The sequence below is a fragment of the Aphelocoma coerulescens genome, chromosome 3 (assembly GCF_041296385.1).
Source record: "Aphelocoma coerulescens isolate FSJ_1873_10779 chromosome 3, UR_Acoe_1.0, whole genome shotgun sequence".
In the NCBI taxonomy this organism is placed as follows: domain Eukaryota; kingdom Metazoa; phylum Chordata; class Aves; order Passeriformes; family Corvidae; genus Aphelocoma; species Aphelocoma coerulescens.
Window position 1 is genome coordinate 744,818 of NC_091016.1, and position 26,639 is coordinate 771,456.

At 54.1% G+C, this 26,639-nt stretch overlaps 1 protein-coding gene and 1 long non-coding RNA gene across 2 annotated transcripts; both read right to left on the reverse strand.

Moving 5' to 3' along the window:
• Nucleotides 1-14,412: 14,412 nt before the first annotated feature.
• On the reverse strand, nt 14,413-23,158 carry LOC138108847 (thyroid hormone receptor alpha-like). The gene is made up of 6 exons (XM_069012034.1): nt 23,068-23,158; nt 21,888-21,988; nt 21,689-21,818; nt 21,132-21,331; nt 19,389-19,516; nt 14,413-18,082 (listed from the first exon to the last, which is right to left on the reverse strand). The coding sequence occupies exons 1-5, from the start codon at nt 23,156-23,158 to the stop codon at nt 19,511-19,513; spliced, it is 528 nt and encodes a 175-aa protein (XP_068868135.1). The 3' UTR covers nt 14,413-18,082; nt 19,389-19,510.
• Nucleotides 23,159-23,345: 187 nt separating this feature from the next.
• On the reverse strand, nt 23,346-25,641 carry LOC138107485 (uncharacterized). The gene is made up of 2 exons (XR_011149545.1): nt 25,098-25,641; nt 23,346-23,758 (listed from the first exon to the last, which is right to left on the reverse strand). It is a non-coding gene; the product is annotated as an uncharacterized lncRNA (long non-coding RNA).
• Nucleotides 25,642-26,639: the final 998 nt, after the last annotated feature.

Genomic DNA, 26,639 nt, shown 5'->3' on the forward strand with positions numbered 1-26,639 from the left:
GGTAAAAAGTTAAAAACAAATGAAATTTAAACAGTAAAAAGTTAGAAAAAAAGTTACAATGGCAGAAATTTAGAAACAAACAAAGAGGTACAATACAAGAAACGAACAAATTTCTAAAGGTAGAAAGGTTGAAAGTTAAAAACAAAGGTAGAAACAAAAAAAAATTAGAAACAAAGTTAGGTAGACATTTAGAGACAAAGTCAGAAAGGCGAGTGTTGAGCTTTTGACAGGGTACCCTTCCTTCTCAGACCAGGGTGAAAGAGCAGAGGAGGCTGCTGTTCTGCTAAGTTCTTGATTTCAGTCTCACAGCTGTCTTGAAGGCAGAGTTTGAATGGGGTTACATGATAAAGCCAAGCAGCAGCAGCAGGCAAAACCAGCTGCTTCTATATGCTCCATACACTATATTTTTTGCTTACAGAAGTGTGGATTATATTTGTTAATTGACCAGTAAGATTCACACACGATTCTAGTTTTCTTTTTCTTAACCCACCCTGGTCTAATTCTAACAGTCGTAAGCCTCACACAAGTGTTACATCTGTGTTACACAGATTTGCATCTACAGTTTCTATCAGCTCTTAGTGTTTATGTGAACACTCCATCTAAAAAATGGCAACAGTGCCATTCAATCTAGATTTTGTCTAAAGTAAAGAATTCTGTGAAAAGGTAACACTGCTGCAGCAAGAGCCGTGCTGAAGATCTCTGCTACAGCTTTTTCATGATTAAGGCACTTGGCATCTATTTCTACTAAAAGTTAAAAATCTGTATTTCTATTGCACTTTGCTGTGGCTTCATGGATGCCAGCTTGTCCAAAGGTTTCAATTCAAACCTAAGGCTTTGGCTTCCCTCTGGGCCTGAGGCCAGAGGAGCCTCCACTCTAAGAAGGTTAGAAACAAGGTTAGAAAGGTAAAAGTTAGAAAGCAAAAAATACATTTAGAAAGGCACAAAGTTAGAAATGTAGAGTGTTAGAAACCAACAAAGGCAGAAAGGTAAAAATGGGGAGAAAAACAAAGGTAGAAAGTTTCAAAGTTAGAAGCAAACAGAGGCAGAAAGGGACAAATCTAGCAAGTTAGAAACAAACAAAGGTAGAAAGTCAAAAAGGTAGAAACGAACAAAGGTAGAAAGTTGGAGAGGCAGAAAGTGCAGAGGCTGGCAGCAGCCATTCCAGCCTTAAGGAGAGCCCTGTGGAGAAGAGCAACTTGTTCCATTGATCTTCACTTCGAGAAGGGCCTTCTGCTCTCTTGGGAAAGATGCAGACCAGGCCATGACTCCAGGTAGAAGCAGCAGGTGGGAATGCTTTTCCTTCAGCTCCCAGAAAGCTGGGAGCTTTCATGTTTGAGTCAGTGGCCTAAAAGGGGCAGAAAGGCTGCCCTGACAAGTGTGTGGGCATGGATCTGTTTGGTCTTGCCCTGTGCCCATTCCCAAAACTCTCTTCAAACTTGCCCAAAATAGCAACACAAAGCCTGGGGCAGATTGTGCCTGAAGAAAGAATGGTCTCTGTTTTTTTTCCAAGCTGCTACAGAAACAAACTAAGGTAGAAAGGTAAAAATGAACAAAGGAGGGAAGGTGAGAAAGGTAGTTCGAAAGTCAAAGTCAGAGAAAGAGAGAAAGAGAAAGAGAGAAAGTCAGAGAAAGCGAGAAAGTCAGAGAAAGGGAAAGGCAGAAAGAAAGCAAGGCAGAAAGCAAGTCAGAGAGAAAGAAAGAAAGAAAGAAAAATAGAGAGAAAAAGGAATAGAGAAAGAGAAGAATCGGGTTTGAGAGAAAAAGAAATGGAGTTTAAAAGAGAAGTAGTGTTGAAGAGAAAAAGAGCAACTGAGAACTAGAGTGACAGAGACATCCAGAAAGAGTTAAACAGTGAGAAAAAGAGAAAGAGTTCGAAAAAGTCAAGTGAGGAATAGACTAAAAAGTAAAGCAAAGCAGAGCAGCAAAGCAAGAAATACGGCAAAAAACTTACTAAAGCACACCAAAGGAAGAGAGCAACCAAAGGGGGGAGGGGGGGTATCTTTATTAGGGTTTCTTCAACTTTATGGAATGAGGGTTTTTTAGTTACACTTCAGCAAAGCAAGTGGAAACAACAATGTGCACAAGCACAAGTACAAATCCAATCCATCTGCACACTGGTCAAAGTCCAAGTGACATCCAGAGCAATACGTGCAAGTGCAGCGGCAAACACGAATCCAGAGCAACACAAGCCAACCCCATCGCAGTACAACCTAACAATTGTTCTATTTCTGGAAAATGTATGACATCTTATTGGTCCAGGAAACCCAAAACAACAGCAGCAGACAGAGAACAAAACACTCATCCACCACCCGCCTCCTTCAGCTTCCACACAAACCCACCCTCGCTCTCGTCTCGAGAGCACCCCATGGGAAGGCGGTTCCCGGGAGCCCCAAAATCATCGCGCCTGACAAATGCCCAGCCCCGGCACGGTCAGCACCCAACCCCTGGCGATGAACGTCACCTCACAGAGCGGCCGGGGCCCAGATAAAAAAACCCAGCTGGGAGGGAAAAAAACCCCAGACAGCAGAGCTGGGTGGTTTTTACCCTAAGTTTAAAAAGTAGCTGAAAAGCCTGAAAGGCAAAACTCACACCCACAAGGTTAGAAGCATTCCACACACACACTCTTCTCGCAGGCAGAGAACACACACAGACGCAGCTCTGGCACCACATTTCCTCTTGTTCCTGCTGGCCTGGAAAGCCCCAGGTAAATCCAGTCCCTCAGACCTTGCATCCCTGAACACCAGGAGAGCTGGAGTTTTACCCAGATCCCAGTGCCCTGCACAGCTGCACTGACACGAGCACAGGCTGATCGCTCTGCCCAGCACCATCCCTCATTTTCCTCCCGTTGCTCCCCAAGCGTCCCCAAACCACCCCGTGTCTGTGCCGGGGCCAGTGCCTGCCCCGAGCCCAACCAGAGGCTGTCACCCAGCCCTGCACCAGCTCCCACCCCTGGGAGAGCTGGGAATGCACTGAGAGCTCAGCTCCCTGGGCTCCCCAACACCCAAACCAGTCCTCAGACACACAAATAATGCCCAACCTGCCCCTCCGGGCACAGCCAAACACCACAACTCCATCATCCCCAAGGAACTCCGGCAGGTTGCCTCTTCACCTGTGCCTTTTTCCAGCAGCCATGGCTAGGACCGGGCTGTCAGAAATAGCATTCCCTAGGCAGTTCATCCCAGCACAGAGGAGAAGAGGAGCCTGTCACTCATCCACACCACGGGCAGGACAAGGGGGGCCCAAGCTGGCTTTGGCTGCTCCAACATCCAAAGCTCTTGGTGCCAAAGATAGGACGAGTTCAGTGGTTGCTCCTGTCCTGAAAGAGAGCAGAAAAGCGAAGTTAATCCCACTGTGGAATGCAAGACTCCTGCATTTCATATTTCTGCTCTGATTGCTCACCGCAGAGTATTATCCATGGAAAAAAAAGGAGAATGACACCATATCAAATAAAAAGTGCCCTTCTCCAGCACTTTTATTCCAAGCATTAAAAAGATGCTCATTTCTCTTCCAGCATTGTTTCCCTCATTTTAGCAGAACCATCTTCATCCCAGACCCCCCTCGTCAGCTGTTCAATCCTCTGGCACTGGATTTGGACAAAGGAAGGGACGCACCTGGATCGCAGGAAATCACAGAGAGAAACCCCTCCAAAACCTGACAGAGAAAAACAACGGGAGATGCAGGAAGACACATCCCTCATTTGCACGTCCGGAGTGCTTTTCTAAAGACCTCCCTGCATCTGGATGCTCTTTGCACTTGGCTTTCTTTACAAGAATGCATTTGCTGCTAAACACATCTCAGGCCCTTATTTGATCAGGATAAGGTGGGATGCAGATGAAGACTCACACAGGGAATAGCCAGGGAGATGCAGGGTCTGGGAACATCAAGGACGGAGAAGAGAAGGAACAGGGATTGTTTTTCTTGTTTAGAGCCAGCAGTGCTGTGAGCTTGGAGAACACACGGCACCACAGGGATCCAGGGCAGGAGCGGGATAACTCCGGGATAAGGGGAATCTGCTCCCACTCCAGGGCTGTGCCAGTGAAGGAGGGGAAGTTTTAGTGCCTTCATGGCACACAAAAACCAAACCCAGCACCACCGAGCTGGACTTTCGTGAACTGCAACACAAAGCGGCCCCTGGCCTTTGGGGGAACACAACCTCACCGAGTCACGGAGCCAGGGGATGACACTTGGGAATGAGCCTTGCGGCCTGCAGCAAAATCAGATGAGGGAGCCACAGGAGCTGTGGGGTTTCCTGCTCTTCCTGCAACGCCATCAGTCCAGACCAGGAGACCTTTCCTGGAACAGATCTTCCCTGTAAAAGGGAGCAACACCAAAGCTCAAGCCCTCATTTAGAGACCCTTGGAAAAGCAAAGGTGAGAGGGGATTACCTGGAGCCCCAGGGGACCGAGGTGAAGGGGATGAAGAAGCAGACAGCAAACTGCTTCCACTGCTTCTCACTCCAGCAAGGGGAACATCCCTGGAATTTCACGTCCAGCGTCTCTCCCAAGCCCCACCGGCGAACCCACACGTACTCCAGGACTGATCTCCTTTGTACTTCCAGCAGCACAGACCCACCGGGAGGAACTGCAATCCAAGGACACACATCAGCAACCGCCTTCCCGCTTGGCGCTCTCTCCACATTTTTCCCTTTCCAGTGGGATGCAGGTGCCACCCCCCAGAGGCAGGAAAACTGCCTTGCAATCCAGTACAAAACCTGCCTGGGAAGCCCAGGATGCCCGGAGCCAGCAGCCATTTCTCCTGGAGCTCCTGCTGACAGGCATTTGAAGCCTGCTGGGCCTCACAGCTGCTTTTCTGCCAGGGGCATTCCCATCTCTTATTTTTTAGCCCAAATAAAGGTTTGCAAAGCTGAGTTTTGTGAGAAGTGCTTCATATTTGGATTATTCTTAACTTGGGAGTTTCCCTTGGCACCAAAATCAGGGGGTAAACCCAACATGGCCTCAAAGGGCCATAAGATCCCAGATATCCAATCCCCAGTTCCCTCAGCATTGGTTCATTAAAGCTTTTCAGGGGTAATTTAGCAAACTTCAGGGTTTGGTGACTTCACCATCAAAGCAACACGAAACCTGTGCAAAAGGAACTTAACTAAAGCTGGCTAAACGCTGCCCAGACCTGGCAGAAAGCGCTTCCCACACCTCTCCTGGAATTCTCTTTCCCAGCCCTTCCAGCTTCGGAAGGCTTCTGTGGGAGCCTCAAGTCGCGGTGCAGCTCAGAACCTGCACGTACCTAAAGCAGCCCCACGGGAACACGAAGCTTCCCTCGGGCATTTCGTTTCTTTACCCCAAACATTCTTCCCACTCAGCCACAATCTAGAAAGGAAAGAAAGGAAAAGAAGGAAGACCAATTAATTCTGACATAAGGAGTCTTGACTATTCCAACACACTGCCAGGTGAACATTCCATCCCTGCCAGGCTAACAAATCCCCCTGATACTGTCCCCATTCTGTATCAATTATTTAAATGCTGTATTAAGGAGCGTAAGGACACAATGCTTGGAATTCTCAAAAATGGCTCCGCCTGGCTACTCCAAGCACTTTCTCACCCGGGGAGCTGAGCTGTCCCACATTTAAACGCCACGTTTGATCCAAATCCCATAGAAATCTGATATTGTTTGGCTCCTGAGCTTTCCCAAAAGCTGTGCAGTCAAGCCTGGAAATCCTCACTGAAGCTTTGCCATGTCACATCGGGATTTACCCTTGGGAAAACCCCACTCTGAGCACTTGGGTTTCAAGAGGTTGCACCCAATGTTACAGACACAGAATTCCTGTGGGGTTTGGCATTTCCTGCACCTCCAAACACGTGAAAAGAAGGAAGTGCAGAGTCCCGAGGCTCCATTATTGCCATTCTCCTCACATCCCTTTCCTCAGCTGCACGTGGCTTTGTGCCTCCTCTGAAGGGCTGGAAAGGAATTTGGGAACCCCCCTCAGCTTCTTCGGTTTTCAGCTTTTTCTCGGAGCCGGCCCAAAAGGCAAACAGGAAAAAAAAACCCCAAAAGTGCACAAAATCCCAGCCCCTCCCAAGATGCAGCTCCTCACACCAAACCTTGGGAGAATCCCTGGTGCTTCCAACACCGCTGCAATCCCACCTGGAGCTGAGCTTACAGGGTGCTCTGCCTAATCCACATCCAAGCCTGGATAGCCCAAAGCCTGCAAGAAAAGAGGAGGCAAAGTGAAGGGGAGAGGGGGGGAAAAACAGAGTTTTAGGTTTTTCCCCTGTTTGCAACAGGATTGAAGGGCAGGATGGAGAGGTTTCGTGGAAAAGAAGTACCAAAGGCTGCTTCATTCCCAGCAATTAGCGCTGCTCAATCCAAGAGGCCCAATCCACCAGGTTTAAACAGGAGCGGCCGACAGGATGGGTTATGACACAGATCTGTGAAGCTGGAGCCTTCTTCCTTCTCCCGGGCTCTCCCAGAAATTCTCCATGTCCGGACGCGCTCCCGCTCTCCCTGCTGGGGAGGACGGACTTGGATAGCCCGGGTGACTGGTGAGCCTAAAACAATAAGTGATGCAGTGATCCAAGTGTTTTTCACAAGGAAATGACATATTCTCTGGACCTGGGATAACCCATATCCCATGGCCTTCTCCAGGAAGAGTCCCAGCTGGATAGGGTCTCCCAGAAAGGATTCCATAGGGGCTCACCTTCTGCTTGGAGCTCGGCTGAATTCCTCAGCAATCCCAGGGAATGTGGCCATTGGAGGCTTTGGGCAGATTGGGCTCAATTGCGTTTTTAGGTTTTGTTACCGTCTCTCAGACTTCCCACTGGAATGTGGTCTCCAAGGAATATGTAAATCCCATTGGATTCCTGCTCTTTCGGACAATTTTTTGTACCATTCCTGTACAAAACGAGGCCCCCTGTTCGGATGCTTTTCCCCACCGTTCCCCAGCAGTTTTATCTGCCAGTGCATTCCCTGTGCTGGTTGGGCTCTTCCCAGATCTCTGAGCTCCTTCACAAGGCAGGAGATCCATTTGGCCCAGGAACTGAACCCTCCCGAGGAATTGTCTGATGCCATCTCCACATTTCACAGCTGATCCTTGTGCTCAAAGGATCCCTCTTTCTTCCCTCCAGCCAATTCCAAGCCTCGCTGCCCCCAGCTGGGAACAGTCCCCAGGCCGATCCCTGCAGTCTTCCCTGCCAGGATCCTGCTCAGGAATCCATGGGCTACAAACTGAAGAATTAATTCTTCCCACCCCTGCCCAGTTCTAATTCCAAAGGATTTGGTGTCTGCCTTACCCGGCTGGAGCCTGCTTCCAACTCTGTTCTTGCTGCTTCTGCTGCTTTCCATTTCCCAGGAATTCCACCAACGGAGCGACAGCGTTTTCCACCTCCTCCTCCAGGATTCCCTCTGTTGCGTTCGGGTGCTGGAAGGATATCAAAACCTGGGCCTCACTATCAGGAATTATATCCCCGGATTTGTTCCTTTCCAAATGTCACCTCTTCCCAACAAAGCACTGGCCATCCAAGGAATTCTAGAGAGCCATGTGCTGACCGCTGCTTACTCCTCTGGAATGTCAGAGCTTGGAAAAAAAGGGCAGTTGAGGCTTTTCCTGGTGCTGCCCATCAAGTGTATTTTACCTAAGTGCCCCTGCCCATGCCTTTGCCTGTATCCGCCAAAAATCCACCCATTCATTCCCCAGCTGCTGCCTCCCTCTTTTCCTGGATCCAACAGAATTTTAACAGGTGAATATTCCCCTCTGGAAGAGCACCTTGCATTCCAAACCTAAGTACAAACAAATCATTCCCTTGGACCTTCCTTATTAGAATTCCACTGAGAACGGTGGATGCAAAATGATCCTCTCCTGGCCCCTGCTGGATTCCTGGAGCAGGGATCCTTTCCCTCTTCCCCCCCCCCCCCCCCCCCCGCAGTGACCACCCTGCCCTGCCCCCTTATCAGGCTTTGTTCCACAGCTCTTGTCTCCAACTCTTGCATCCTTTCCCTCACTCCAGGAGCTCCCAGCAGTTCCACACCCTCTTTTCTCCCATCCTGATCCTTTCACCAAGAACAGAGCTCTGCATTTCAATTCCCTTCGCTTTTCTCCGACAATTCCCACCAATCCAGACCTAAAGCTGACACAAGGAACACTCGGTGCCCACAAATGCAAATCCAGACCTGGCCATGCCTAAACCAGCAAGTCTGAACACACAATCCTGGACCATCTGCATTAATTCAAACCTAACAATTAGGACACACTGAAGACTTCAACATTCCCAAGAAACATCCTGTTGCCTTCAACTCCCTGGGGTTTTTGCTTTGAACTCATACGGATTAGGGGATCAAGGGATTTCCCTGAAAAAAACCTGTGTGGTGCATGCTGGAATCCCCTATCCCGTGAATCCAGGGAGTGTTCAAAGCTTAAGTCCAACCTGGCCCACCATAAATTTTTGCCAACTATCCCCCAAATGATCAGGTTAACAGAACCCTGCTCTGGTGCTGCGTTTTTAGTATTGGAAAGCCAGGAATTACTTTATTCCCAGAGCGAGGCTCTGGATATGGGCTTGGGGAGAACAAGACCTTACCAACTTACAGAGCCAGGGGATGACGTTTGGGAACAATCCTGGACTGCCTGGCAGCAATTCATTGTACCTCTTGTCACCCACGAACACCTTCACCCACTCCTCCAGGAGCCCGGGCCAGCGGCTCTGCTTCTCTTGGAGCAGGAGGCATTCCCCTGCCCACGGCAGGGACCTGCAAACCATTCCGGAGTCAGCTCCGAGCCAGGGACGGGGCAACACCCCGTCCCACGGCTCCAGCGGCTCGGGCCCTCGGTAATTCCGGATCTGAGCCTCGTAATCCCTGCAGGGAAGAGGCCGGCTCAGGCCGGGATCGCAGAGGGTGGGAAGCGCCCGGGGTGGGCGGAGGCTCTGCCACCCCCACGGCCGCGGCATCCGCACAGCTCCGGGGGACGGGGCCCGCCCCGATGCCGCTCCCCGTCCCGTTATGCCGTTCCCCCGCTCCCCATCCCGTTCCCCCGCTCCTCGCTCACCGCCCGGGCCCGTCCATGCCCGCCTGTCCCCCGCCGACCGCGCCTGCCCACTCAAACTGGCCGCGCGCGGCCGCGCCACGCCTCCCCATTGGCCAGCCCTCGGCCCGCCCCGCCTTCCTATTGGCCGCTGGCCCCGTCAATCACGCGGGAAACCCCGCCGCCCGCAGGCACCGCTCCCACGGCGGCCGCTACACGGCGGCCCGGGCGCATCCCCAGGGGAAAAGGAGGCACAAAAGGAGCAATTGGGAAGTTAAAGGGGAAGGAAGGCTGCGCAGCGCCCGCGGCGCCCCGACAACGAGGAGCAGCCCCCACTCCTCTCCCCATCTTCTTTTCCCACCTCCAAGCCCTGCCCAGCACTGAGGGAAATCTGACAGAGGATTCATAAAGAGCCCTCGCTGAGAGCAGTCATCGCCCCAGGCCTTCAGGCTTGGCAAGATTCTGTAGTGAACGGACCCAAATTCAATTCCCAAATCTCAATCTCTGACAAGTCCTGTTGGAAAGACAGCGGACAGTCCATCAGAACACGGAATTAAAAGGCTGCACAAGGAATAACAGAAGCTTTCCCAGGAATAGCCCAAGTTCCTTTTCTCCCTCACCGGTCCGGGGCCGTGAGACCGAACCTTGGGCCCCAGGAGACAGGAGAGGTGTTATCAACACTCGAACCTCCAAAGCGTTGTTATTGCTCAGAGAGCTGCGCCGGCACTGAGCTACTCCCATGCGCCTGCACGGCTTTGGGGAGGGGCAAGACCACGTCCCACTCCTGCCTGGAGAAATTTCAACGCCCTAAAAAGTCATTTCCCTTCTCTCTCTCTGACCCAGGGCCAAAGCAGCTGTGTAGAACAACCCGGGAGATTTATGGGAGGGTGACTCTCTCAGGAAAGACCCCAGACCCTGAGGAAACAAACCCACCCCAAATTTCCAGCTGAAAACACGCCGCTTCCTGAACAGCAGCGCACAAAACTCTCTATAGCCAGACAGGAGACGACAAACCAGAAAAAGCCAAAAGATGTGCTCTGCTTGCATGCACTCTCTGACTGGTAATTCCAAAGGAAATTCCCCACAGATCGTAAGCAGTCACCTACAATTTGTCCTCTGCATTCATGACTGCCTTGGCTTTCTGTAGAAGTGTGTCAAACATCCATGCAGGCGTCAGGGCCTGGGCTGGCTCGTTTATGGCTCTTCCTGACAGGCCCAGGCCAAACCCAAGCACCCCCCTCACTGCTCCAGCCCCGCTTTCAGGGAAATATTGACACGGCTTAGAAATACTCTCCTTCCCTGCAACTCACTCCCTCCCTGCGCATCCCCGGAGAGGATTTACTCCGCTCTTTGTTCCCGACAGCACCTCTCCAGCGCAAATCCCACTTCACACAGACACAGACCTAAGGCAATGGTTCCAGCAGCAGCTGCAAGCCCCAACTCCCTGTCTCCTGCACAGCTCATCCAAGCACTCCCAGCAATCTCACCTCGGCCCAGAGACTCTCTGTCCGCAGAGGGAAACACAACCCCATGGCACGCAGCTCTGGCACCACATTCCCTCTTCCCTTCTCCCTTTTTCCAGCACACCAGGCTGCTGGAAACAGCATTCCCTAGGCAGTTCATCCCAACACAGAGAAGAGGAGCCTGTGACTTACCCACACCATGGGCAGGACAAGGGGGGCCCTAGCTGGCAGGGACAGGTTCTTCTAGCACAGAGGTTTCTGAGCCCAAAAAGGAGCCTTACTTTGGCTTCCCTGACTTATTCAGCAGCCTTTTAGAAACACGTGGCAGGGAGGGAAGCTGCTTTTCCTGCCACCATTCAGCTGCCAAAACCAGTAACCCCTCCACAGTGCTGCTGCAGCCTTGCCTGGCCCTGGGGCCATAGAGCAGGAGCCTTGTGGGCATGAACCTGCCCTTGATGCATCCCCTGAGCAAAACCCACTAGTGAAAGGTGGTGAGAGCAACCAGCAGGAGTGGTAAGCAAATCTGTGAGCCCTTAGGAGAGGCCTGTGCCATCAGAAATGTAGAATGGTGTCTTTCAGTCGAAAGGGTCATACAGTGTTCATCTAATCCAGTTGCCTCACCAAACACGCTGACATACAAAATAATAAGCAGAAACCTTATTTCTGGTATTTCCTCACTTCTAAGTCTCAGAACTTGCAACTAAACCTACTCAATCTGTAAATTTGCGTATGTCATTGATTAGATTATTTGTAATCTTTCTCACTGCTGAAGGGTTAACACGGTGTCCTTATATCCTGATGCTTATAAATAATTAAAGACACAGCAGAATTCTTCACTAAAATCTACCATAGTCTTTTCCAGAACTGATTTCTAATCCTTTCCAAGACAGCTGCACAAGTTAATATTAAAAAAAAAGTGCTGAACCATATTTCACAACTTGCCAGCTGCCTGCCAGGGCAGAGGGGTGCATGGTTCTGGCAGGGAGGGCACAGCCTCAGCACCAGCCTGCTTGGAGAACCTCCTCTGCTCAGTGCCAGTGCCTCAAGCAGCAGTGCCTCAGGAAGGAGCATTCCCAGCCCATCCAAAAGGACATAGGGATTTACTGGTCTGGCCACGGGGAGGGGGTGAGTGCTGCAAGGGGGAGGCTCTTGCACAAGTCTGGAGTGGGCAAAGAAGGCACAACTGAGAAGGAATGGCCACCTCAGCCCCTCTCCTTCATTACAGCTCTGCACCTTCCCCTACCTGTAGGTCATAGGGAGAGGTGACAATGGGCACTGAGGGAATCAGTTGGCTGAGCAAGCTGGCGGGCAGAAGGTCCAAGAAGCTGATTTGTAAAAAAAACCAAAACCTAGAAAGGTTAATCGTGATTAACCACATATCAGAAATGCCTTCCTCTCTAATGGTAAAGCCACTGACACACTTTTTCTCCTCTTGCTTTGTCATTTATCTCGTAAATCAACCCATCTGCTTTCAAACCAAACGTGCCAAGTAAATATGAAGATTATTAGGAAGCCTTTTTATTTCCCTAGAGCCAATTAAACAGCTGGAGGTTACATTTTTTTAATATTGCCAAGCTGTTACCAGGCGTAACAAAAGGCAGTTGGCTGCACACACAGCCCCGCAAGGTTTCACCGGGCTGATGCAGCAAAATCAAGGAACTTGTGCCTTGCAACCAGCTGCAAATGCCGGAGACGCACCGCTGATTTTATGGCAGCTGTCACACCAGAAGAGCTGATCCTCCCAGACAGTGGAAGTACACAATTAGGTCACATTAAACATCGAGAAAATGCCACAGCAGTTCCCCATGCCAACTACAAGTGAGTGACACTGGAAAACAGTTCCTAGCTGGCAAGAACCATCCCAGCATCAGTGCATAATTTCTGCTAAAAGTTTACAGATGAAGTCTGAGGGTGCAGAAGCGTGAGCAATCACCCAAACAGAGGGATTCATAACGCTTTCCCACAAGGCAGAGAAGTGAGACAGGCAAGCACCAAAGACTGGTTTATCCCCCCTGGGAAGCCACCGCTACCTCCTGTTCACAGAAACAGAGGGGCTGGCTACAGCATTCCTTCAGGAGGGTTTCCTTTAGGGCCAGAATAACAAGATGAAGCAGTGATGCTCACAGCAGAAGCTTCAGACTTGTGAAGGCTTTTTTTCCACGTACAACACCAAGCTCCTAGCCTTACCACAGGAGCAAAAGTATTTGCAGTGTCCTTACCATTGCACCCACACACTACAAAGTACGTCCTTGGCCAGAGGTGGACTAGCGAGAAAAGCACAGCCCACTCTGCTTACAGAAAGCCTTTTTGCATCCTGTCAGCACCACCTACATTCAGCTTAGTCCAGTCTTGCAAACCTGAAATCAAAGGTAGTTATGAAAGGTAGCTGTTGTCACAGGTAACAGACATTCTGTTGCACAATATTTGGTGCTCGCCACAAATTGCACTGAAACAACTTCTATGCCATTGCCACAACAGTGGTAATTATTTAAAACATGAATAAAAGGGCTCTGTACAGGAGGGCAATGCTGCATGGGGAGAGAACACACCACACCATGTAAACTTCAACACTGTGAGAAGTGTCAGTCTATGTCTTTTTACTCCCATATACTCCCATGTATCTTGAAACTACTTGTGGAGTCTACTGATTACAAAAGCATGGTAATTTTGCCTGTGATCAAAGACATAGCAATGATGCAGCAGCAAGCAGTGCACCTCAGGGAAATGTTACACAGTTTTTGGGATGGTAAGTGGGCAGCACAGCTTTCTCAGCACATGAATTAACACCTCAATTCTTTAAAAGTTTCCATTTTACCAGTTTCTTCACCAGGCTTTTTCAGTAGAAGCACTAGTTGTCACGATCAGCAGTCCTGCTGCAGTATCTCCTCTGCACGCATCCTCACAGAGCACCCCCATGCTTCGCTCCCAAACACAAGAGCAAGGCTATTCTTTACACTTTTAGGTCAGCCCTTTAGCACCGGCCAGGAGCAGCATCTCCTCCCAAAAGCAGCTGTCAGAAAGGCAGAGGCAGATATGCATGCAGGAAGTAACCTCCTGAGGTACTGCTGCTGCACTGCCCATGACCAGGGTCTGAGAGCAAAGCCATGCACCAGCACATGCTAAGAAGCAAGCTGAGGGCTTACAGGAAACAACCAACCTCCAAGATATTTTGAATTGTGAAACAATTTAAGCTACAGCCCAGAACAAAGACATCAAAGTTATGACACCCTCCTAAATCAGATTTAGTCTGGTCTGTCATGGCACAAGATTACAATGTCACACTTTCACAGAATGGTTAAAGATTGGAAAGGGACCACTGGAGGTCACCTAGCTCCCAGACATGCAAGGGTCCCCCAAAGCAGGTTGTTGAGGATTGTGTCCAGATACCTTCTGAAAACCTCCAAAGAGGGAGACTCCACAACTTCTCTAGGCAATCTGTTCCAGTGCTTGGTCATCCACACAGTAAAGTTCTTGCTCATGTACATCAGTTTCTGCCCGCTGCCTTTTGTACTATTGTTGGGCAAAACCCAACCAGAGCCTGGCTCCATCCTCTTGGCACTCTCCCTTTCAGATACTGATAGACTTTGATGAGGTTCCCCTCTCTGGCGTCTCTTCTTGAGGCTGACCAGGGACAGCACCCTCAGCCTTTCCTCATACATGAGATTCACCTTAATCATCTTTGTTACTCTAAGCTGGACCCTCTCCAGAGGCTCCATGTCTCGCCTGTCCTGAGGAGCCCAGAACTGCACACAGCACTCCAGATGTGGCCTCCCCAGGGCCAAGCGAAGGTGCGGGGTCCGTCCCTCCCGGGGAGGCTCCGGCGGCCTGCGTGAGGGCCGGGCAGGAGCGGGGCGCGCCGGCTGCTCCCTCGCGGGGCCGCGCTGGGCTCGCAGCGCTGCGACTGCCGGGCCCTCGCTCCCGGCAGGGCCCGGCCTGGGCCCCACCGCCCGTGCGGGAGCACCGGCCGCCAGACCCGCCTCCCGGGACACAGCCCCGCTCCCGCCCGACCCCTGCCCCGCTTACAACACCTCGAGCCATAAGTGACAGCTGGGCTTCGCAGGACCGAGCGCGATGGAAAAAGGGAATCCAGCTGAAATACACATGGCCTCACACTCCCAAGCTGTAGGGTGGTCTGATGAGAGCAAGAGCTCATCAAGACAGGTCCAGCCTAACCTGGGGGAGACCTGGGACAGAGGAGCTTGAATGTCCCATACCTGGGAAAGCAACAAAAAGCCTTAACCAAAAATTATTTAATTCATTTATATTCAGCATTAAGTTCTCCTCCCTACCTCCCCATGCCCTCCCCACGACCCCAGCCAGCCTGGGTTTTGTAGAGTAATTTTAGGGCTCCGTGTTTCTGACCAGATCTCATCTACTGTGACATCTGAAAGAGCCCAGTGAGTGGAAGGCTCCAGCCCACAGATAGCCAAGAAAATCTAAGATTTCCTTGCTGCTCATGCAGTTTTCTCAGACTGTTTGTCAAAAGTTATTGGTGGCTATTTTTTAAATGAAAGGAGTAGAGAGAAAATAGCTTTGCGGCATATTGGGCTAGCAGATTGTTCAGACTCTGTACAGGGACAATAAAGCTTTTAGGATCCTTTGATTGACATATATAATGAATGTAGCTGTCAAACTTTTGTGCAGCAATTTTATTTTGTATTGGCAAGCTATTTCACTGGCCAGGGTTTTGCATAAAAGGAATAATTCACATTGTTGTGGTGCTGCTATTTACAGAGCCTAGAGGACAGTGGCATCACTACAATATAAATATTAATATTCAAATTTCTTTTGAAATACATAATTCTGTATGCAACCTATCCTACGTGCACATCTTCACACAGGGAGAAAGGCATTGGTCTGCAGAGAGAAGGGGGCCTGGAGCCGCTGGGGGTTGTTATTCATTCACTGATTCATTCTGTAGCCTTTGAAAAGCCACTTAGTTACTCTGCACTTTAATGTTTCTCTCTGTGGAGCAGAGAACAAAGCCTCAACACAAACTGCCATCACTGTTACCAGTCAGAGTGGCAGAGGTCACAGAGCCAGCATGGGGTCAAGGGGCTGCTCTGAGCAGCCCGTGTGTGCACAAAGCCCAGGACAGCTGTGCTCTTCTCAAACAGCTGCTTTCTCCTGCCGAAGCAGCGGCAGGATCAGCTTGGGCTACCTAAGACAGCAGTTGCTGCTTGCCCACTACCTTTCTTTGATTATGAACAATAACTTGCCAAGAAATCACTAGCCTCAGAGAAAACAGGCAGAAAGCAAACGAGAGGGCAAAGCAAAACATAAAGGAGAGAGGGGGAAAAAAAAATCCATATAAACAAGGATGACTCTCACACTCTATTTGCTATGCAGTCAAGCCCACAAGTGGGTTGTGTATCTGAAGGTGGAAATACAAAGACATGTCCTGTTCCCTGGGGAAAGGTAAGCAACTTCTCAAATTATCTTTAGAGGCTGTTATTAGCCTTGCACTAGCACTGACATACCCTGTGCCCAAAGCCACAGCATGCACACACTGTATCCATAAAAAGAGATATTCACAGCTCATAGAAGTGCTCATAGAAGTGCTGTGCAGCTCATAGAAGTGCTGTGCCCGTGCTCTGGTACCAGTATCATTTAAAACAAAACAAAAAAAAAGTTTGAGTAGCAAGTGAGCGCATGGAAAGGACTTGAACGGCAAGAATTTGGAAAGAGCATGGGAATCCAGCTTGGGGTGCTGAGGTCAATGGGCACACAATTTTTTAAGAGTGTACCAGGTTTGTTTGTTCAGTCATTCCTATATTCATTTTCAATTCCAGAGACAGGAGCTTCATGTCTAGCCCCAAAATAACAGCATTGTCTGAGACAAAGCCAACTTGGTAAGGGGTACCAGAGCTTTTCCCAGCCCATTTATGTAATAAAGCATTATATACAACTGTTGGAAAACATACCAGTTTAAAAATTTTTTATATATGACTTTGGCCAGGTTTGCTCATCTTTGCCTCAGGGAAAGGGAACTGAAGCTTCTTTCCAGGGCATTGTTTCTCTAGGTGAGGCCTGATGGGTTTAGCATTTCAAAAGACTAGGAGTAGCCCCAATAAGATAAAGCCATTGAGGGAACATCACCAGAACAGATGTCAGCGGCCATCTAAGAACATCTACCCCTGAAGATCTAATTAACATCAGAAGCGAAGAAACACAGATCTAATAGGAGACCAGATACTAGGAACTACACAACTTGAGACCAATGAACACTGATCCAATTCGTTTCTATGAGTTTTGACTGTAAAAAAGATCTGAAAATTCTAGTAAAGGTCATGTGTCATGGAATGATTCTCTCGGCACACCCGGGCTATGTGTGGATGAGATGATTTCTGTGCTACATCCTGGCCAGAGAATAAAGTAGTGCCTTGACTCTCTAACATTAAAAATGTTGCTGGAGGCTTTTTTGTTTTTCCTGCAGTTTCGGTGACACAACCAGGAAGCAGAACAGGAGCTTTATGGCCCTGTTACTTGGGTCCTAAAATACAGAGAAAGAAGACAGGGCAGAGAGCAAAGAAGAAAAACAGAGCTTTGTCCTCATTCACATCATAGCCCTGTAAGGCTTTGACCAAAAGATATAACTGTATAGTGAAACATCTATGGGGGACTCTCTTGTCTGGCACAGAGGGGTTCTGCAGATGGACTTCCAGGGCGGGGAAAGAGTACCAAGTCGGCAACACAAATTACTTCAGGCCAAACTCCAATACATAACTATAGATTCCATAGATACATCCAGCCTTAAGCCCAGAAGCAATACAGGTGGGGAGAACGGAGCCTGGGTGATTTAAACTACGTGTTTAAGCAGTTCAAGGTAACTGGAAGTAGCGCTGGTGCCTCTGGGTTTCTCTGTTCGTTATTTAAGGTGAACATAAAAACACAGAGTGCAGGAGCCCAAGGATGTTCCTCACTGGCTTCAAGCTGGCAGTTTCCTAAAAGCAGTGCTTGTTGCTTTCCTTGGTTTGCCGACCAGCAGTGCCACCTCCCCTCCCTGCTGCCATGGAGCTCAGCCTTCCCCAGTGTTAACAAAATGGCACGTTACTCTACTTGGCCAGATTTTAGCTCTGAGAATTTCATTCTGAACAGTTCAGCATCTGCTTTAGCCAAAACAGTTCCACTATTTCCAGGAATATTATTAAAGGAAAAATAGACTGCTTGGCACATGTTACATAAATTCAGGCAACCTTTTACATGAGGATCTCTAGCTTCAGAAGGGAAATTTTGAAATCTGGCAGAGAGGTGACCTTTGTGGTAGAAATGTGTCTATCCCTATTAAAACCTACCTAACTTTGGCCAGATTATAGAGCAGGGAAATACTGCAGTTAAGGGCGCAGTAAAGAGTTCTGAGAATTGCACTTACTTGCTGTTTCTGCTGTGGGCAAGAGGTCCCTTATCTCCTGCAGAGCTGCAGCTTGTGCTCCCCCACTACCTTGGCCAGTTATGGCTGCACAGGTCCTCCATGGCTGGATGACGAAATTACAGAGCCAAGGGTGAGCAGAGAGACCAGCATTCCATCTGACGTCTACATACATTCCCGTAACTTTCTGATACAGGACAGCCCCATCTGTCACACAGCCCAGGTTCAACGGCAGCATCGCGAGTGCTGCGCAGGCACGAGGGCACTGCAGAAAACAAACTGTGACCAAAAAAGTCAGGGCAATTACAATACATAGATGCACAGCTGGAAGAATTAATGTCAAGCAGACAATGGCATTACAGACGTCCCCTAACAATGAGGGCTTGAATCTGCTGTCTCAGTAAAACTCTCTAAATTAGGTTTGTGTGCAGCATACGGAGAGTTTCTGAAAGAAATATAAATATAGGCCATCATTCTGCAAAGCTTCACAAACCCAAACCCTTGCATTCAGGTGCCATCTCACTGACTGCTGCAAAATCAAGGCCATTCACGTTAAAAGCACAGACAAGAACATCTGCTCAAACTGAACTTGTAGAAAAAAGCCCCAGTCCTAGGTAAGGCAGAACACACGTGTTTTAATTTTTAAAGTCACTATGACACAGAGACTTGTTAAGAAATGCACGTGCTTTTAGATGTATAGGGCTGCTGGAAGGAAAGGCTGAAGTTTTTTTACAAATGCCTGTAGCTCATAGGTTAAGACTACCATCAGACCGATATCCTTCAACACTCCAACTTCAATACCAAAATTGTAAGAACCTCCTGCATTCCATTCCCTAGTACGGTAACAAGACAAAGTCCTCACCCACCCTGGATCGTCCAAACAATAGAATACAAGGTTGAAACGAGCCTTGTGGTTTGAGGGGCACCTTCTGCCCAAAAAGCCCAACTGTGCATCCAGATAAAAATGAACACCACAAATAGAGAGTACAAAAACCACGGAACACCGCTTCCAGCAGGCGCCCTCGGCGGTATTTAAAGGCGTGGCTCAGGCAATAGCAACAAAGCCCCGAGGCAAAAAGCCTGGGAGGTCGGGGTTGGGTTTTTTTCCATTCAAGCCACACGTGTTCCCCAGCGCCCATTACCGGGACTCGCTCCGGGCTGGCGCCGTTCCACGGTGCGAGGGGACCGGAGAAGCCACGCGACCCACGGCACCGGCGGCACTCGGTGCCCGGGGGCGGCCCCGCGCCGGGAGAGCCCCGCCCGCCCCCGGCACCTGGACAGCTCATCCTCTGCACCTGACACACTGGGGCACCGGGCTTTCCTTCCTATGGATAACAGGGGAGAACGAGGGGGGGAAAGGATGATGGACAGATGAGGGGGAGAAGGGGAAGAGAGGGGAGTCGGGTTGGGGAGCAGGGAGAAAGGAGGGCTGGGGGGATCGGGGATGCACAGGGGAGCTGGGAGAGAGGGTGGGAGGCACTGGGGAGAGGGTAGGAGGGAGGCTGGGAGAGAAAGGGAGAGTGTGGGGGAGAGAGAAAGAAACTGGGGGGGTCTCTGCTTTCCTACCCCCCCGCAGATCCATCACCTTCATCAGCAGCTTGGGCCAGAAGCGGGGAATGTTGTGTTTGCGGTAGTTGATATAGTGCTCAAAGGCCAGCAGATACATCTCCTGGCACTTCTCAATCTTCTCGACACAGATCAGCCCCGTCAGGTCTGCGGGAATCAGGGAATCATCAGGGGATTGTGGAATCATGGAATGGTTTGGGTGGGAAGGGACCTTAAAGCTCACTCAGTTCCACCCCCCTGCCATGGCGGGGACACCTTCCACTATTCCAGGGTGCTCCAAGCCCTGTCCAACCTGGCCTTGGACACTTCCAGGGATGGAGCAGCCACAGCTTCTCTGGGCAGCCTGTGCCAGGGCCTCAGCACCCTCACAGGGAGGAATTTCTTCCCAATACCCCATCACAATCTCCCCTTTTCAGTTTAAACCTCTCCTTGTCCTGGCACTCATTGCCCATGGAAGAGTCCCTCTCCCAATCCCATACCTGCAGGGATTCTCCCTCCCACAGGGCTGAGTGTCCCATGCACCCCCTGGGTGTTGGGGTGCCCACCCCACAGACCCACGTCAGCCTGGCAGGGGGCCCCAGGGCACCAAGGGGACCTGTGCTCCTGGGTACCAGGGATTGGGGTGCCCACCTCATGCTCCTGGGACCCCTCCCAGCCTGGCACAGCTGCCTGAAGCTCTGGGAATTGGGGTGCCCACTCCAAACCCCCCCAAAATCCAGGGGGGGCACGGTTTCCCACCCAACACACCCTGAAGATGTTGTGAGGCTCTGGCATCAGGGTGCCCACCCAACACACCCCCAAGACAGTCAGGACTCTGGGCATTAGGGTGCACACCCAGTGCACTTCCACGTGCTGGGGGTTGTGGGCAAGGGGGTGCCAACACAACAATCCCCGTGCACAGCCTCTGGGCATGGGGTGCCCTCCCAATTCCCCCTGAAGCTGCTGGGGATCTCTGGCATCAGGGCGCCCACCCAACACCTCCCCAGGACAGTGAGAACTCTGGGCATTGGGGTGCCCACCCAACACCCAACCCTGATTCCTCTGGCATGGGGTACCCACCCCATTCCCCCACTACTGGTGTGCACGCACACCTGAGGACATGAGCAGCACAGCCTGGAGCAGGGCCACCTCGGTGTCATCCAGGTTGAAGGCAGAGAGGGACTTGCCACGGTGGCATTGGGGAACGTGGTGTGGCCGTGTCACCCCTGGGACCCCCACAGCAGATGGGTCATTGGGGGGGTGTGGTGTGACTGTGTCCCCCGTAATGGACAGTGGGGTTTGGGGGTGCAGTGTGACCGTGTCCCACTCTGGGACCCCCACGGTGGACAGTGGCAGGGGGTGCAGTGTGACCCTGTCCCCCCTCCCTGAGACACCCCGGGGGGTGTGATGTGACCCTGCCCCCCCTCTGGGGCCTCCATGTCACCGGGGAACACTCGTGGCAGGGCCAGTGCAGCAGCCAGAAGAGGAAGCTGCGTGACAGGGCCAGTGACAGGGCCAATGGCAGGGCCAGGGCCACCCGCGGGCACAGCTGTCCCCTTTGGTCACTGCTCACCCCTGAACCCTTTAGGGGTGACCAGCTCAAGGACACTGGGCAATGTCCCAACCCCCCTCGACTGCCCAAGGACACCGGTGACATCCCAAACCCTGGCACTGCCACCATGTGTGTGCTGAGTGTGTGAGTGCTCAGCAGATCCTGGCTAGGGCTGGGGGCCAGGGTGGGGGACCGAGATGGTGACAGAGTCCCTCCACTGCATCCCCTCACCAGGAATTTCCGCTTCTGCTTCCAGTGGCTGCCCTGGGCATTGGTGCTGCGGTGGGCTTCTGTCACAAGGCGGATCAGCTCCCACTCCTCGGCGCTGGGGCGATGCTGCAGGGACTTGATCATCTCCTCCTTCTGCTGCCACTCCCGGTTCTCCTCGATCAGCTTCCGCTTGGCTACCTGCTTCGAGTCATCCAGCACCACTGCCGGACCCCCAGCATCAGCCAGGATCCCCCCACATCAGCCAGGACCCCCCATCCATGCATCCCACAGCTGCAGCATAGCACCCCATGGTGACCCTCCCCAGCCTCCTCCTGTGGCTGCTCTGGGCATCCCAAATTGCCCCATAGCACCAGGACCCCAACCCACCTCCCAAAAGCCCTCCACTATCATCTGGGATGCCCCCCAGTCAGCTAGGACCCCCCATTCATGCATTCTACCCCACTGCTGCATCACATACCAGCCCAGTCCTGCAGCTACTCCGGGTACCCCAATGTGCCCCAGGGTGTCGGGACCCCAACCTGCCCCCCAGCCGAGCCCCCCCACGCCCCCCAACTCACAGTCCATGGCCATGCCCACGGAGATGCACTTCTTGAAGCAGCAGAGCTGGCACTGGTTGCGGGTGATCTTGTCGATGACACAGGAGTAGGTGGGGTGCAGGTTCTTCTGGATGGTCCGACGGAAAAATCCCTGGGGAGGGCATGGGGGAGTGACCCAGTGAGCACTGCTGAGCCCCCCTAGCCCCCTGCCCCAAGTCACCTTGCAGCCCTCACAGGCGATGCAGCGGTAGTGGTAGCTGGCGGCCTTGTCCCCGCACACCACGCACTGTTCATCTCTGTCCAGGTAACTAGGGATGTACCCTGCGGGGACCCCCAGGTCAGGGACCCCCAGGGCACCCCAGAGCAGGGACCCCCGCAGCGGGGACTCATGGGGTGCTCCATGACAGGGATTCCCATGACAGGGACCCTCAGGGCACCCCAAGTCAAGGACCCCTGGAACACCCTGTAGCAGGGACCTTCCCACACACCCCACATCAGGGATCCTCCAGGAATCCTGAGTCAGGGACCCCCTTGCATGCCTCACATCAGGGACACCCCACACACCCCATGCCAGGGACCCCCAGTAAGCCCTCCCCTCCCTGTGCCTCAGTTTCCCCTCTGTCTGCACCCACTGTCTGCCCCACCACTACCCCTGCCCTGGCACGGGAAGGGTTAACACTGGGGGTGTGGGGGGGGTGCCTGAGCCCCCCACGCCAATAAAGCCCCCATTATCCCATTATCTGGCCGGGAACCGGCAGCGGGGGGGGTCCCTGTCCCCCTGGCACACAGAGACCCACTGTCCCTGTCATTGTCCGTGGTCCCCCCGCCTGGCAGGCCAGGAACCAGCCCCCCACCAGAGTCCCCCCAGCCTCCCCACCACCGACTGCTCAGGGAAACTGAGGCACAGATTGCCCATGATGCATGGGGCGGTCCCCAGCACCCTGGGCCCCTCATGTCCCTCCCGGGAGCCCACCCTTGTGTTTTGGGGGGGCTGGAATTGGGGATCCCCGAAGGGTGAGAGGGATGGGAAAGGGACCGGATGCCTGGGTCCCCCCTGCATGGAGCACCTGTAACTCAGGGGAGTGTCCCCAGCACCCCAGGACCGCCGCACCCACCCGGGATCCCACAAACCCAGGCGTGGGCACCCCTCGAGCCCACTCTGGCGCTCTGCAGGTGCCGGATGCGGGGGTCCCTGGGTGCTCCCTCCCTCCGGGAGCGGGGCGGGTGCAGGGGATGGGCGGGAGCCGGACGCTTGGGTTCCCCCCTGGCCCCCCATCGGGTCCCGCCGGCACCGGCTGCTCCCCGCCGGGAATGGGGCAGGGCGGGGGGCAGTGCCCGCAGGGCCCCCCTTATCGCCCACCCCAGGGCGCTGCCGCCCCAATGGCGGCACCCCGACCCACGAGGCGCCGAGGGGGATGTGGGGGACTGGGACCCCAGCAGACCCTGCAGGGATGTGGGGTGCAGGGGGGGACATGGGAGTGGGGTATCCATGGGACTCTGGAGTGCCTGGGGGACATGGGGACCTTGGGGTGTCTGCCAGGGACATGGGGTGTCCACGGGACCCTGGCGTTCCTGGGGTGCTCACAGGGGATAAGGGGTGTCCGTGGGACTCCAGGGGACCCGGTCGAGACATGAGGCGTCCGTGGGACCCTGGGGTACCTGCATGGACACAGGAATCTTGGGGTGACCATGGGGGACAAGGGATGTCCATTGACTTTGGGGGACCCAGGTCATACATGGGGTGGCCAGGGGACCCTGGCAAGGACTTGGGGCCCCCAGGGTGCCTGCCAGGGACATGGGGTGTCCGTGGCACCCTGACTTGCCTGAAGAGACTTGGGGACCCCAAGATGTCCACAAGGAACACGAAGGGTATCCAGGGGTCCCTGGTAAGGACTCGAGGCCCCTACAATGCTCACACGGAGTGCCTGCAGAACCCGGCGAGCACATGAGGTACTCGGGGGACCCGGGGGTGCCCAGCAGGGCCATGGGGTGCCCGGGGGGGTTCGGGGGGTGCCGTGGGTCCCCGTACCTGACATGCTGCTCTTCACCAAACATTGGCTGCTCTTTCTTTTGCGCTTCCCATCCAGCCACCTACGGGAGGGGGGTGACAGGCTGAGAGGGTGCCCACGGATTCCCGCTGCACCCCCCCAAACTTCCAACAGCTCCCCCAAAACCCCCCTCGAACCCCCTTCTCTGCTGGGAAATGGGCAGCCCCCACCCGGGGGTCCCAGTGCAGCGATGTCACAGGTGGGGTCCAGCCCGGGAGTGCGGGATGGGGGGGGTAGGAGAGGGCCCTGGGGACCCCCCCCACCCAGAACACCCCTGTCGGGACCCCCCCCCTCCGGGACACGACACCGCCCTGGGGGGGCTGGGACCGAGCGGGGGAAGGGAAGGGAAGGGAAGGGAAGGGAAGGGAAGGGAAGGGAAGGGAAGGGAAGGGAAGGGAAGGGAAGGGAAGGGAAGGGAAGGGAAGGGAAGGGAAGGGAAGGCGGGTGGGGGAGGGGAAGGAAAAGGGTGGGGGAGGGGAAGGAAAAGGGTGGGGGAGGGGCTCCTTCCCAGTCAAAGACAAAATGTCCTTTTGGCTGAGCGGAGAAGTGACGTCATCGGGGCTCAGCCAATGGCGGGCGGCGGGGGTCCGCGCGCGCCCGTCCCCGCGGGGGGGGCCCGGGGCCGCGGGGATCGGCACCTGCGGGGGGGGAGCCCCGGGGACCCCGCATCCCCCGGGGCCGCTCCAGCCCAAGGGGACCCCGGGCCGCCACCCCCCACCGGGGGCCCGAAATAGTCCCGGGGGGGGGTGGAGGGTGAGGGGAGGGGGCGGCTGGGAGAGGCACGAGTGGGGGGACACCATGGCGGGGCACGAGTGGGGGCATGTGGGCGTGGGGACACAGGGACACCAGGGGATGGACCTAGCCGGTGACATGTGGGGGGCAGGGGGACACGCAGGACATGGGCACGTGTGGGGATACCCAGAACGTGACATAGGGACACTTGCGGACATGTGGGGTACAGCGGGGCTGGGGGACACCTGGGGTACGGGGATGTACAGGACATGGGGACACCCAGGTTCGGAACATGAGTGGGGACACATGGGGTGGACGGGGACATGGGCACAGGAACAAAAAGGGCACCCAGGACACAGGGACACACGAGGCATGGACATATACACAACCACACAGGGACACATGGGGACACAGGGGGTACCCAGGGCACGGACACATACGTGACCACGCAGGGATGCATGAAGACACACTGGGCACGACGACGCAAGAGACACAGTGGGCACTGGGACATGGAGACACTTGGGGACACACACGGCATTCGGACACAGAGGGCACAGCCAGGTATGGGCCACACAGGGATGTGCTGGGACACGCCAGGCGTGGTGCCACACGTGTCCGCCGCATGTCCCCGTGCTGGGGTGGGAGCTCACCGGGTGTCCTCTGGCTCCAACAGCGGGTCCAGGGTGCTGGGCTTCTGTTCCATTCACTGCAATTCCATCAAGGAGCGCTCAGCACCGACCGAGGGGGCTCCGGCGCCACGCGGGGGGCCACGCCGCGCACCCCATGGTGCCCCTCAGTGCTCAGCACCGCGCAGCATCCCGGGCTGGATCCTGCGGGACAGGGGGGTCAGCCCAGACCAGCCGTGGGGGACACAGAGGGGACACCCAGGGAGGGGTGTGAAGCCATAAGGGACCCCCAGGAGCTGTGGCCACCGGGGAGGACTGGGTGTGAGCATGCAAGAAGGGAGGGAAGGAGGAGTATAAGGGCAGGAGAAAGAGGGGGAGCGGGGGCCTCACCTGGGCCACGCCCGGGGAGGCCGGCCCGGCCGCAACCTCCCCAGGCTCTAAGGGAGCAAATGGCGGCAGGGGGCGAATTCCGGGGCTTCAAACACCTCGGCCCCACGCACCTGAGCCGGGCCCGGGACCGCCCCAGAGCCCCGGCCCCGCCCGGCCCCGGGGCCCGCCCTGCCCGGCACGGGGGCGGCTCCATCGCTCGGGGCCCCGCCCCTCTCTCCCGGGCCGGGCCCGCCCCGCGCACCGGGGCCGCTCCCGGGACCGGGGCTCCGGGTCCTGCCGGCGGCCGCTGCGGGTCCCGGGCGGCGCCGCCTCTTCCCCGGCGGGATTGGGGCTGGCATCGGGACCGGGAGGAGCCGCTCCGGGACGGGCGCTGGGGCCGAGCCCGGCGCTGCCGCTCCTGCTCCGGCCGGCTCTCCGCGGGGAGCCGGGGCTGTGCCAGCGCCCGGGCAGCCCCGGGATCCCGAGCCGGGCCCGACGCGCCGGGCCGGGCTCCGCTCAGCCCTGAGCCCCTCCCGGAGCCCGCCTTGGGCCCCACGACGCGGCCCCGGGCTCTGCCGCCAGCCCCGGACGCGGCGCTGAGTCGCTGCTCCCGAGCTCTGCGTGAGGCCGGGGAGCCCGGCTTCGGGCTGTGCCTAAGGCAGGACTCGGAGCTCAGAGACACAGACTCGCCCTAGCCCGAAAAGCCCGCTTTGAGCATCAAAACACAGCCCTTGTGCTTTAATTCAGGTCCAGCAAAATGCAGCACTTCAGTTTCTCTTTGTGAGCCCAAACACACAGGACTGGCTCTCTTCCTCAAGCCCTGAAAACAGGATTTAGTCACTGTTTCGGAGTCCCAGCACTGGCCGTACCAACCTGCTCTCAGGACTCTGTAGATAGAGAAATGCTGCTAGGAAGGATTTTCTTACTATTTTCTAAGTCTGTGAGAGACTGCACAAAATCCCAGCCCCTCCCAAGCTGCAGCTCCTCACACCAAACCTCGGGGGAATCCCTGGTGCTTCCAACACTGCTGCAACCCCACCTGGAGCTGAGCTTCCAAGGTGTCTAATCCACATGCAAGCCTGGATAGTCCAAAACCTGCAGGAAAAGAGGAGGCAAAATGAAAAGGAAAGAGGGGGAAAAAACCCAGAGTTTTGGGTTTTCCCCGCGTTTGCAACAGGATTGAAGGGCAGGATAGAG